The 12,819-nt window shown below is 48.5% G+C and overlaps 1 protein-coding gene across 1 annotated transcript in view; it reads left to right on the forward strand.

Annotated features, from left to right (window-relative positions):
• Positions 1-7,081, forward strand: part of igsf9bb (immunoglobulin superfamily, member 9Bb) — a 55,944-nt gene extending 48,863 nt beyond the window's left edge. Inside the window, exons 20-21 of the mRNA XM_086160409.1 lie at positions 4,914-5,041; positions 6,274-7,081. Of these exons, the coding sequence (XP_086016535.1) occupies positions 4,914-5,041; positions 6,274-6,488 (343 nt within the window). The 3' untranslated portion in view covers positions 6,489-7,081. The remainder of the gene's footprint in view (positions 1-4,913; positions 5,042-6,273) is intronic.
• Positions 7,082-12,819: the final 5,738 nt, after the last annotated feature.

The following is a 12,819-nucleotide window of genomic DNA, read 5'->3' on the forward strand; positions in this document are numbered from 1 at the left end:
TCTAAGCCATTCATCTGATGACCTTTCCAAGTTCTCAGTTTAGTTCCAATGCGGTCAGCGCTGCCTTTCCCGGGTCAAATAGGTCTCCGGTCTGATTCTGTCGAGCATCCGTCCAAATTATTGCCGTAGAAGAGGGAGAAATTCGCCGAGTGAGCGACCAAAGATTTACCGAGTGTGTCGTTCGCAAGATGAGCGTGACGTGCATTTGCTCCGCAGATTATGTTTCAGACCGTTTGGCGCTGCAGTCTGTCGTCGACGCGGCGCAAGGTGTAATTTGTTTGTTCGCCGGCGCCGAAAAGCCCGGAAATCAACAGACGTCAACGCGGGATCTCTGTTTTTCCATTCGTGCCATGCATTTCCCTGCTTTCACCCGACAGGAGGAATCCCACATTACTCATCCGACCGATTCCCCAGACAAGTCACCCATTGTTATGTCTAGCTCCAAGCGTTTGACGATGCCTTTGTCATGCAGAGGGATGCTTTCAGAAGAGTTCATCTTGGCAGGCCCTGCGGCCCATCCTCGGCCTTAGTAACCTAACTTCATAACCAATTTCCCCTCCCCTCCGCCCCTTGCTGGTTTTTTCCTACCTTACTTTCCCTTCCCTTTCTGTAACCCTCGTCTCCAGAACCCTCTCTAATTGCCCCAGGACAACCCCAGGTCTGACCACCAAGGGAAGGTTGTTGGGCAAAGTGTGTCACAGGGCCTGTCCGCTTCTCATGTATCGCAATGTCTCCATCATTATGAAATAGGGGCAGTGTGGTGGTTCTTGATGACTCCTGGAGTCTTACCTGCTTTGTTTTTGATTGATCTCAGCTATCTGGGCAGCGTTGTTGTGACCAGGTCCTCTACACCGCAATAGGTAAGGGTTGGATCCATGTCTGAAAGGGGGGGGTTAGCAGGTGGGACTTTTTTGATCACCTCGTCCTTTAAAGGGGAATACAAGACTTTTGAGTCTTTTGTGTGATTTGTTCCTTCCTTCAGTCGACCGTGAACTTATTTTCAGTTCTTTGCTGTTTCCCACCTTTTTCTCCAAGTGGCTATGCATTTTTAAGTTCTGCAGTCTCCCAGCACAGAAGGCCTCCTTATTGACATGCATATGCCAACTCTTATTTCATAGATGATCCGCTCAGAGATTATCGCCGACATGATCTCATGCTTGAGTGGTTTGCTAACTGACCAGACAATGCGTTGCCTTTTTTTTTTCTCCATAAGAGTACTCCACTTCTGGTGCCACATCCGTAAACGCCACGATCCTGTCCGTATTTTCATTCGTTAGTTGCCTGATTCTGGGGATAAGCCGGGCTTAATTGATCACCTCTGATATAGAACAGGGTCTCGCTGTTTGAGAACTCCACCGCGCATGTCCTTAAACCCGCCTGTCCTCAAAGCGCATGGCTAAAAGCCACAGACCCCTTTAGTCTCCAGCAATAACTCTGCACCCTGGTGCAGGTCCAGGTCCCGGTCCCTGTCCTGGTCCTGGTCCTGTCAGGTCTAAATTCTAAGGCCTATATCTGCGACCTTGTACACTTTTGATTATGTATTAACAGCCGCGTCTGCCTGTGCCTGATTGGCTCGTGTTGGCAGGACGTGCGTTGGCATTTCGTCAATCAGGCAAGTGTTTCTCGGTATTGCTACCAGCCAGGCATACGAAAAATATAACCATAAAAATCAACAATAACTTTTCCACTTCAACCTGCCGGTTAAAATCTGCCATTGAGGCTTGACAATATCTGAGCAAGTCAACCAAACCAGGGATAAACCTCCACCGAGGTTCAGGTTGAGCTGGACAAGGGCCACCTCTACAACAAACATTTGGTCCAGGGTCGGTTCGGCCCTGGTTTGGGTTTGGGTCTAGCTCCCGAGTGTGAAACTCCTTCCTGCTTCGACACAACTGAGACCGGTGAAAGGTTGTAAACGGTCTCTCCGTTTCATTGACCCTGCGGCGGCAGAGCAGCAGCTCCTGAGGACCAGGGTCAACAAACTCCACCGCAGAGAGAGAACCTGTATGGTTGGGTTCGTTTCACTCATGGATTTGTCGTCCGGCAAACGTTAAATAAATGTTGGATGAGGCTAATTTGTACGTGTTCGGCCCTCTACGGACTCCCCGATTGATTTCCCTCGAATAAGATTCTCCCCAAAAGCAACTCGGTATCTTTATCGTGCAGTTAGCTAGGAAAACCGAGAACTGCTCAATGACATAACAAAGTGGAGAAACTACTTCGCCATGCTTGTTTCACAGGTAGTGTCAGCCCAGGATATTCTGCTTGAATCAATGTGACCTCTGAACGCACCGACTCACAACCGCCAACCTTAAGCTGCACTATATCTTTTCATTTAGTTAGTGCCCATAACCCCCCAAATTGGAGCTCCTGCAACAAAATTTCTCTCTTGGGGCTCAACAAAGTATTCATTTTTTGACCGATCGCGCAGCTGGGGCTCAGGGGTTTATCGTTGAGGGACAGGGTCATTGGTACGTTCATGTAGCAGGGATGGACAGAAGTACTGCCAAGTGCCCAACTCTATGGTAGTACTCGGGCCAAAGGCCTGGTCAAGGCCCTCAGTTAACATGTGATGCCTGCAGTTTTTTAAATCCTGGCACCTTTGGGGAGTCCTTGGAGCTGCCTTGCCATCCTCACGCTTGCTGACCCAACACACTTCCTCTCACTGTCCTCTTTTGCCCACTGGGTCCCAAAGGTTTTGGGGTTGGGGGTGTCAGCCTTGGTCAGAGGGAAAGCAAAAAAATAATACAAAAAGTAAAAATATGACCTCACTCATTGCCTCTTTGTTCAAGAACAGCCAATAGCAAAGAGCGAAGTACTTTCAATGGCCACCTGCGCTTTCTCGGTAACTTGTTCTTTTTAATTTAACAGCAAAGCTGCTGCAAGTTTAGAATTGTTCTGTCATTTTACTAGATAGATTTCATACCCGATTTCGATGCTTTATTGCCGAGCGGCTCCCCGTCCGTTTTTGTTTATGAAAGGGTTGATGACGTTGACTTGGGTTTTCGTTCTGAGACGATCGCTCTGTAAAAGCCCTCTTAGCATTCACCTCAAGTGTGACACATTCAGACATTGACACTCTACAGATGCTTGTTCTTCTATGACACCAATTGAAAATATGTTGGACCCCGATCTCCAATGAATATTTTTGCTCGATTGGCGTTATGATGTCCCCTGAAGGTGTGTGTCCACTGCGAGCCATCATTCACGCCTCTGTTCTTTTGCATTAACACCTCGGCAGAATTGCTGTTGCATGTTCCTGGTGGCGTAAGGAGCTTAGCATGCGTCTAGACTTTAGAAGACTCTTGCTTAAACATTAACTCCCCAAATATCCAGCGGGTTTTTGAACGAGCGCAGCTGAAGCAGAAAACCATCACCGGCGCTTCCGACAAGCATCTGTTTAGCCAAAAATAACAAAAGACACATTGCTGGCGGACACTTTGCCTTAACCCTCCGTTTTTAAGCATCCATATAGCGCACCAATCAAACCGTCACTCCAGGTTTAACATCTCGCCCGTAAGCTTGACTGCAGAACAGTTCCCAAGGTCGAAGCAAGGTCCCCAAGAAAAAGAACGCAGATCTTGTACTTTTTATCATAAGGAACAAAGATTTTTGTGTGGGCTTGCAAGAGATGGCACACGGATGGTTGAGGATTCCCCAGTGTTCCACACTGAACTGCCCGATGAAAAGTTTTTGAATGTATTCCCCTTTAAAGTTCTGTTCCATGTGCAAACTGCCATGCATGCCATTGCTAACTAGTGCTCCTCCGTTTCAAAAAAAAGATATATATATATGGATAAATTCTTGTTACATTTGTTGTCCTAGTGCTTCGCTTTTCTTTGGCTTATTTTTCATCATGTGACTGTTCCTGCGTAGTCATTTCCCCTCCCGCCATCTCTCCCCCTGTCAGCATGGTGAAGCCCATTGTAGACAGTATCCATGTCTATGAATACACATTGAAGATGCTTTGTTGCTCAGCTCTGATTCTCTTCCTCCACTAACAGCCTTCGGTTTCTCTCTTCAGCTACGGCGGGAAGATGGCCCTCTCTGTATTGCTAATTGTTTTCTGTACCTTGAGTGAACTCTGTGTGTGTGTGTGTGTGTGTGTGTGTGTGTGTGTGTGTGTGTGTGTGTGTGTGTGTGCATGGCAGAACACTGGTGCTGCCAAGTCCTAAGTGCCTCGGTGCAGGGAGGCCGGAGGTCTGTAGATGCAGTCACGAGCGGCTCTGCGCCAATGAAACATTTGCATCTGTTATTTTCAGAGTCTGCTCGATTATTACTCATCAGAGAACCCTAAAAACTGCAGGTGTTTCATTGAGCGTCCCGCTCACATCCTGTTCAAACTCTTTTCTTTTGGAGAACATTCCTCTGAAACCAACAGTGCAAGTCTTGAATGTGGACATTTCCGAAAAGCTAAAGCGGCCGTCCAGAATCCGTCCATGAGCTTCTCAGTTTCAGCAGATGTGTTTTTCCTTATTTTGTCTTTCTTTATTCTTTCATCTTGGTTAGAGATTGTTTGGATCAATTTGAGCAATATATATGCATTTCCCCGAAAGGCCTCAGAATCACAAGGGGCGCTTTTTATTGAATTCGATTCATAAATTTGATCTCCAAGTAATCTGCTGTAAATCCAGATAACGTTCAAGATGATTGCACCAGTGAACGGTATGAGGTTTCTCACCACGCTGTTGAGAAGATGCAGCTGTTAAGGTGTCTCACATCGATTCTCCGGCGATGTGCCGCACCTCCTGCTTGGCCAAGCGGTGCTGTTTTTGAGATTGCGTGGGTTTTCCGTTTTGTCCTTTTTTGATTGGATACTCGATAGAGCGCAAACACAAACAAAACAGGTTGATATCCACGTTTGGCCCGGAGTTACCCGTTATTTCTTTCTCCTCTCGCTCTCCCTTATCCAGAAAACGTCGAGGTGCGCCGAGTGCCCTTCCGGGGTCTGAGAGGATTGATGCACTGAGATACCAACGTGTGAAAAAGGCCAAGAAGATCACCATGAACAACAATAACTCCAAGGCTAGGAAGAAAGCAGGTGCGAACCGTGTTCCTGCGCTGGCTTCCCATACGTCTCCATTTCCCGCTGAGACGTATCTGTAGCCCGGGATGTTCTCCTCTCCACAAAACCATCTATTCTTTGTCCTCGCCCACTTTATTTTCACTCGTGTCTTATGTTTCTAATGTCTTATTTCAGCGAATGATCTGTTCGCGGTGTTCCTCTCTCCTCGGAGATCAGCCGGTCTCAAACGGCTCTCTCCAGGCCCAAAGGCTCCCAATTCTTGATCCTGGTTGTTCTGGCCCTTTCCTGTCATGGATGCAAAGGTTGACTGTCTGTGGATGACAAGCAAAAGCTGCATCTGACACACGGAGGGAGAAGGAGCCCAGCTGGCTCTGACGTTCTGCATTCACAGGCCAGTCTCTCTGAACGCCAGGCCTTCCGGTTCAGACAGTAACAACGATGAGCGGCGCATCTGATCCTGCAGATTATCTTTGGCGGGGACGCGCACACTTTATTCTTTCCGTCGGCAGCGACCGGCAGAGGGATCATTCATGATGCCGGTCGCCGCCGACATTTGTACCAGCAACAGGAGATGACTTTACCGTATCGAACGAGATGAGAAAGTCTGAGTCCGGGAGAATCTGTGCGCTCCGCTGGGAGGCAGCTTCACCGGCTCCGCAAACCAAACACACATCTTGGTCTTTTTTACAACAGCCTTGGTTTGATCGAGTCCCAAAGGACCACCGACAACCTCAGGTCTAAGAATGGTGACTGTCAGGAAGCTCTGGCGTGAGGAGGAAGGGTTGTAGGATCACATGAGAGGACCAATGCTCGAAACTCTGGTTTGAAAACCTATTTAATTGCGCAAAAGCCCGAGTTTCAGTATTTGGGAAGATATATACATATACATGTAAAACTCATATGTTCAGTAGATATCAGTGGATTAAAACCTGGATTCACTGGCTTATTTACTGTCGATTCTCTGAGACATCCAGCATTGACTTTCCTAATGGGATGTGTTGGTGCGTCCGGTCTGTTAAATCCACAAGAGGACAAGCTAAAACTACTCGGCACAAAGTGTCAACCCAGGAAGATCAGCTCTAATGGGACAATTAGTGAGAACAGTCAGTACAAATACTGCAGTTTGATGTGTGTGTGTGTGTGTGTGTGTGTGTGTGTGTGTGTGTGTGTGTGTGTGTGTGTGTGTCTTCTAGTCCACTTCCAGCTGTGCTCAGGCCATAACCTTCCTGTTGTCATCCCTCCTCCAGGTGTCTCCACCTCTCAGACCCAGCAGGCCTACACCTCTCAGGTACTCCAGCCCGAAGAAGCTCTCTACCTCTGCAAGAAGAAGAAACGGCCCATCCTCACCGACCCATACACCCGCTTTTCTGCACTGTTGTACCGCCGCCCGCCACGGGAGGACCAGAAGGCCATCTTGGCCTGCATGGACAACATAGACTCAGACCACACCACCCTTCTCTGAAAGCCCATCAGGACAAAAAGGTCACAGACACGCTTTGGTGCTGCCATTCCCAGATACCCACAGCTGGAAGAACCGCCGTCTCAGACGTTTCAGTTTACCGTCCGCAAAAAGGAACAGCGCTCAATTTAAGCATCCGTACCTCCATCCCTATTAATCCCATCCACATCGGGCCGGCTGTTGACTGGCGTGTCGCTCCGTTCAGGTTGAAGACCGATGGTGTCCAAAGCGCCGCCCTCCTCTTGCTCTCCGCAACGGATTCCCAGATTGAAATTATTTTTACTGTCTGATTCCAGAGAATGCTTAAATTGAGGGCCGTTCCCCCCTCTGACCTGAGTTTTACTCCAGTGCAAAACAGATTTTATGAATCAAACGTGGAAGCTCCATGGCCATTCTCCGGCTAATGTCCAAGTTTCTCTCGGTCCTTCATGGGTGCGAAGGCTCCTCCAGGCTCGTCTCGCGTCTCCAGACCAACGATTAAAAAAAAAACAAAACCTTTTCAGGTCTCCGTTTACAGCAGCACCTCCCGCTGGATCTTCTCGCCTCACATTCACGGGGGTTTGCGGCCGCTGCCAGATATACCTCAGAGCGCCGGAGGCGGGGCCACGGCTCGGGGTCGGGCAGACTCTCGCTGTCTTGGTCCTTGGGGTCCATTTCCTGCTCTTTGTCTTTTACACCTCAATCTATGCTTTTCCTTTGACGCGTGAATGACCCTCACCACTGACACCTCCACGCACGCCAGCCCACTGACCTTCCCAGTGAGCGGGGAGGTCCACCTGGAGCTCAACATCTCTTCCCCACAATTAGGCGCGGCTGGATCTCCACGCCGCTGGTGTCCATCCCCACGAGGCTGGTCTCCATCCTCTCCTCACCATCCCCATGCCGCTGGTCTCCCCCTAACAGTTTGCACTGGAGCAAAATCTACAAATGACCCTTCCGACGCTTGGGATCCTTCACGTCTCCGCACCCCCGGTCTTCTTGTTAGGCTAGCGTAGAGGGCTCAGAACCCTGGTCAGAACATCAAGCCAAAACAATTGAAGGAAAACCATCAAACACAACTGCTGGTAGTGAATGACAGGACTTTGTGCCATATTTTACTGAGTGAGTGTTTTCATACATATTCCAGGGACCGGAGAACCATCGTCGGGCTTTGACGGAGTTTCTCTTTGGTTCCTGCTTCTCTTCAACCTCAGCTTTGTCTCCAGCAGTTTTTACACAATCGTGCGTCTGTGGGGGAGAATGTTTGTCACTTATGGCCATTTTCTATCATAGCTTTTGTATTTAGTCTCTTTGTTTGGCATCTTCTGATTAAAGAGATAAGGGGGCAAGAAGAGGCAGGCAGAGAGCCACCACGTGATACCTGAAGGCCAAGACTGGGTCGAGCAGATCTGTTCACACCTCTGCTTTGCAAGGTGATTGGCAGGTTGAACATGTTCTCAGAGGGCAGAGGGATAGAAGAATGGAGGGATGGATTCAAAGGAGATAATCTGACAGAGACCAGGCAGAGACCCGTCATAGACGTCAGATACTTAATATGTCCTGTTGAAATGGAGGGATTGGTTGGTAGATTGATGGAAAGCTGGATGGACTGATGGTTGGATGGATTGGTTGTTGGGGAGATAGATGGACGGATGGATGGACGGATGGTTGGATGGATGAATGGACGGACAGATGGGAAGATGGATTGGTTGGTAGGTGGATGGATGGACAAATGGATGGACAGATGGTTGGATGGACAGATTGGTTGGCAGATGGATGGAAGGCTGGGCGGATGGATGGATGGATGGATGGATGGTTGGATAGATAGATAGATAGACGGGCTGGTTGGTTGGTTGGTGGGTGTAGGGATGGAACATGCGTTGCCGTCTCTCCAGTCTTGCTCAGAAGGTGCACAGCTCCTTCAGGAGTTATCTGTTGTGGTAACGAGCCTTGGCCTCCAACCTGAGCAGAACCAGGATCTGCTTCACCCTTGACCTGCTGCTTCTCCAGCTTTTACTCAGAACTTCATCTTCCCTGTCTCCGCCAGGGTTTCAGTGAGATCTTCAGCAGAGGCTCTTTCTCCATTTCTGCCAATCCAAAAGTTTCCCCCGAGAACGACATCATAGATAATTACTTTCCTACACGTCCTGCATGCAGAATAAGAAAAAAGTCACAAATTAGCTCGTGCCTTTTTCTTGGTGCTTCGTGCGTTCTCCGGAGTTGGTGACCAGCAGTTGATGATTCCCTCTGAGCTCTATCACGTGGAAATCACCTAAAAATAGGTCAAAGGTCACGTTGACCCACAGAAACCAAATGAAGACACAATTTGGTTCCAAGCATGAGGAGACTTGGAGGCCCTGCAGCAGCTGGAGGAACGAAAAGGTTACAAAAGCCTGGCATTCGTCTTTTTTAAGGCACCGAGTGACGAAGGGCTGACCAACTAACCTTGTCTTTGGTGCCTTCCCGAAGATCTGGTGGGGATTACAAAGCACCGAGCCTCTTCTCCTACTGGTCAGCATCCAGTTACAATTGCAGCCAATCAGAAACTTTTCCTCCAAAGCCCTTTTTCTTTTTCTCGGCGGTGACAGTTGAACTTGTTGGCATTCGGTTCCGCTGGTTTCTGATGTTGCTGTTGGAAAGAAGCACCTCCGTCAGAAGGATGCTTGATGTTGGCGGAACAGATCGACCAAACCAAAGGAGAAGGCCGGTGGGTTTGGGTTCTGGCAAGCAGACATTCTTCTAGTCTTCTTCTGCGACTGGTCTGTCAAGTGACCAACGGGTGTGGATACCAGCAAGTGGAGAAGTAGAAGCAGTGACGTTCCTTTCACATGGAATTAAAACGGACTGGATTCGTGTTCGACTGACAGAAAGTACAAACGAAATTCACTCCTTTGAATTTGGCTACTTCAGTTTTCGAGTCTTTTTTTCATCTGGGGGCTCTGGGACGCCTGTGGAGCCCTGACACCAGGTTACCTGTCTATAGATGATGTGGACCACAGCCAGATGTTCGGCACACTGCTGTGTGATTAACATCAAAATCACTATTTAAAAATGAAGCCAGTGCATTGAGTCAATAGAAAGGAAGTCATTCATAATCACCCATGACTTCATTCAACCCCTGCCTTTCTACGCTGAAATATTTAATCGACAATGTCACTGTCTCATTATTTTTGGATTTAGTTTCACCTAATGATTTATTTTTGACTGAATTCCGAGAGGAGAAAAAACACGACTTTGAAAAAGACGGAGAAAAAACGTGAAAAGTGACATTTCTTTCCCCCTCAAGGGCTTTGAGTGCGAGTGAGAGGCCACGGCAGCACTGAGTGCTTCTCCATGCCTCTGAGGAAGCCCTACCTTTAGATATCTCACCTGCATGGAAACAAACAACAAATAATAACTGATACGAACCAGGAAGAGAAGTTGCGGACGTGATGTTTGATCGTGGGCTGATGGAGACGGCGCTTACCAGGAAGGTGGCTGAGCTGCTCCAGTCCTGAAAAGAAGAATACGTTTTGCTTTTGTTTCTCCACGTCGAAAACAAACGTCTGGCTGGAAAATGACACGGCCTCATCTCTGAGGGGCGTGCTATTCGGGCAGCGACAGACGGGGGAGAATGAAATACCCAAAGGCGTCTGGTCGTCACGACGCCGGGCTGCCGAGCGCAGGTCGGACGGGGATTCAGACCGGCGGCGTCGGTCACGGGACCACGTCGAACAGCTCCTCCCCGCCGGCCGCCCTCCGTCTCCGGCCCCCCTAACGTCCTCGCCGCATCCCGAGCCCAAGGAGGGAAATGGGTGAGCAAGCAGGCGTTCGACCTTCAAACCAGCCGTTTCACTGACGAGAAACCATCTTGGCTTCCAAGATCCGTGACTGGAATACAAGGAGCGTCGGATTCCCTTGTATTTGAGTCTATGGAGGCCCCTGGAGCGCTGTACATCCCATCATTAATGAAGGCACGGGGGCGCCGCAGAGACCCAACATAGCTTAGCATCAATGATACTTGTAGTTTGGTAAAGAAACACATATTTTTGTAAGAATTCAACGTGTAAAGAAAATCCTAGTACTGTACCGCTGGGTGTCCGGGGCCCGTCGGGTCGAGCCGGCGCTCCCACACACTGGTCACCCGACACCGCCACGGACGGCGACACCTTTGACTTCTACACTCGCCAAAGGAGAAGAATCTCTGGTGCTAACACGAGAAGTTCAAGAAAACTCAACTTTGTCTTCGATCGCATCACGAGCTGCCACGTCGTCTCTGACCTTCGCCGAGCGCTCGAGGTCGAACGCCGTCCGCAGACATGTTTCAAAGGGCGACATGCCCTCCTAAGGCAGAGCGAGGACGGCGGACAGGACTGCGGACCACCACAGAATCCTGCGCCGTCACAGCGACAACAGAGATCAGCGGTCAGTCCTCAGTCAGGAGAAGGAGCTCCTGTCCCCCAAGGACGCAGAGAGAACACCTTACAACCAAAACAAAAGAACAGACAACCTAATGCTTGCTTTCTGATACCCTGTTGCGGAGGTGAAAGAGACGCTGGCTCCAGACCAAACCCCTGCTCTTCCTGGGCGTCGAGGTGCTGCGCCGCGCCCTCGCCGGTAGTGGGTCCGTAACCAAACGCCCCGGAAAAGTATTCAAGGAATCCGAGTGTATCATAAGAGAAAAAAATTCATAAAAAATGAGAGGAAATCTCCACACCTTGTAAATAATATCTCAAACAAGCATACCTTGTCACTTATATTTTTTGTAGAAGAGAATATAACGCACATCAACTTGGAGACTGGACGGAGCTGAGTAGCGTAGGACGTTATAATAGTCTAACAGACCAACGTCTCAACATGAGTGATGGACATCTTTGAAACTAGAAATTAGATTTTAATTGTTAAATATTATAGAGCCAGGAAATAGAGAAAAAAAAATATAAGAATACTATATCTAAATACACTCACAGACACATATGGAGCCAAATGGTTATATGAGTATCTATATTTGAATATTTGAAGACCGTAGATGTTTTCAAGAATGTATAAGTCTATATTCTATTATTTTTATATCCATTTGTTGCTTTGTATTGTAGCAATGCAGAATCCTACACAATATAGAGGGAAAAAATCAAAGAACACGTGTGTGTGTATGTGTGTGTGTGTGTGTGTGTGTGTGTGTGTGTGTGTGTGTGTGTGTGTGTGTGTGTGTGTGTGTGTGTGTGTGTGTGTGTGTGTGTGTGTGAGTGTGTGTGAGAGAGAGAGAGAGAGAGAGAGAGAGAGAGAGAGAGAGAGAGAGAGAGAGAGAGAGAGAGAGAGAGAGAGAGAGAGAGAGAGAGAGAGAGAGAGAGAGAGAGAGAGAGAGAGAGAGAGAGAGAGAGAGAGAGTGTGTGTGTGTGAGAGTGTGTGTGTGTGTGTGTGTGTTCTTGTGTGCCTGCGTGCCTGCGTGTGTGTGAAGTTTCCATCTGTGTAGAAAACAAAAAGAATGGCTGTCACCATACTGTATATCCCACTTCACCACACACACACGAGCAGAGGTTTCACAGCAGCGTCGCTTTGCTTTGAATTGCAGATGTACCAGTTCATGACTCGCAGGGGTTGGGGTGGGGGGTCTTATCATTTTTAGGGGAACAACAACCTTATCTCCTACTTAGTCCTTTCAAAATACTGCGGGGAGGGGGGCTTCTGCTGTCCTGCACCCAAACCCATCGCAGAACATTTTGAGTGTTTGGTTGTTTTTGGGCATGAAAGAATGCTGAGGTTTGAATGCGCTGGCAGTCGGTGTCACGCGGAGCATATCGCTCGATGCCAGCGTGCGTATTTACATGATGTGTGTAACCCATGCAGTGTGTCATGGCTCTGCTTTGATCTGACATGAAGGGATCAGTGTGTGTGGGTGGATGTGTGTGTGGGTGTGTGTGTGTGTTTGCATTTCCTTTTGATTATCTCTATTGAAGCATAAGCATGTGCATCTCAATGCCGTGAATGTTTTTGGCCTTTCACTCCCAGAAAGGAGGTGGAACGTCGCAGCAGCCGCCTGAGTGACTCCGCACATCGGTCGACTTTCAATTCAGTGCTGTTTTGCCAAAAATGAAAAAAAAAAAACCAGAAGAAACACACACTCACACGTCATTTACCTGTACATTCAGAAAACTGGTGCTATTTTAAAACACCATTGGTGCTTTTTGTTTTTCTGTTGGTTTTAATTTGAAGTTGGATATTTCCTTGCTTCGGACAAAATGTAGCGTCTCAATCCTGTACTGTACTGTTGGACCCGCTCCGCCGGTCTCCCTCTGACCGCTGCCGTCTCAGAGCGCACGGATCAGATAACATTTTGAGTGGTCAACTTCAGAGCAAGGAAATCAAACGGGCTAAC

This window comes from Fistularia commersonii, chromosome 15, assembly GCF_037954325.1.
Source record: "Fistularia commersonii isolate RoL2024-O1a breed Wild chromosome 15, RoL_Fcom_v1.0, whole genome shotgun sequence".
In the NCBI taxonomy this organism is placed as follows: domain Eukaryota; kingdom Metazoa; phylum Chordata; class Actinopteri; order Syngnathiformes; family Fistulariidae; genus Fistularia; species Fistularia commersonii.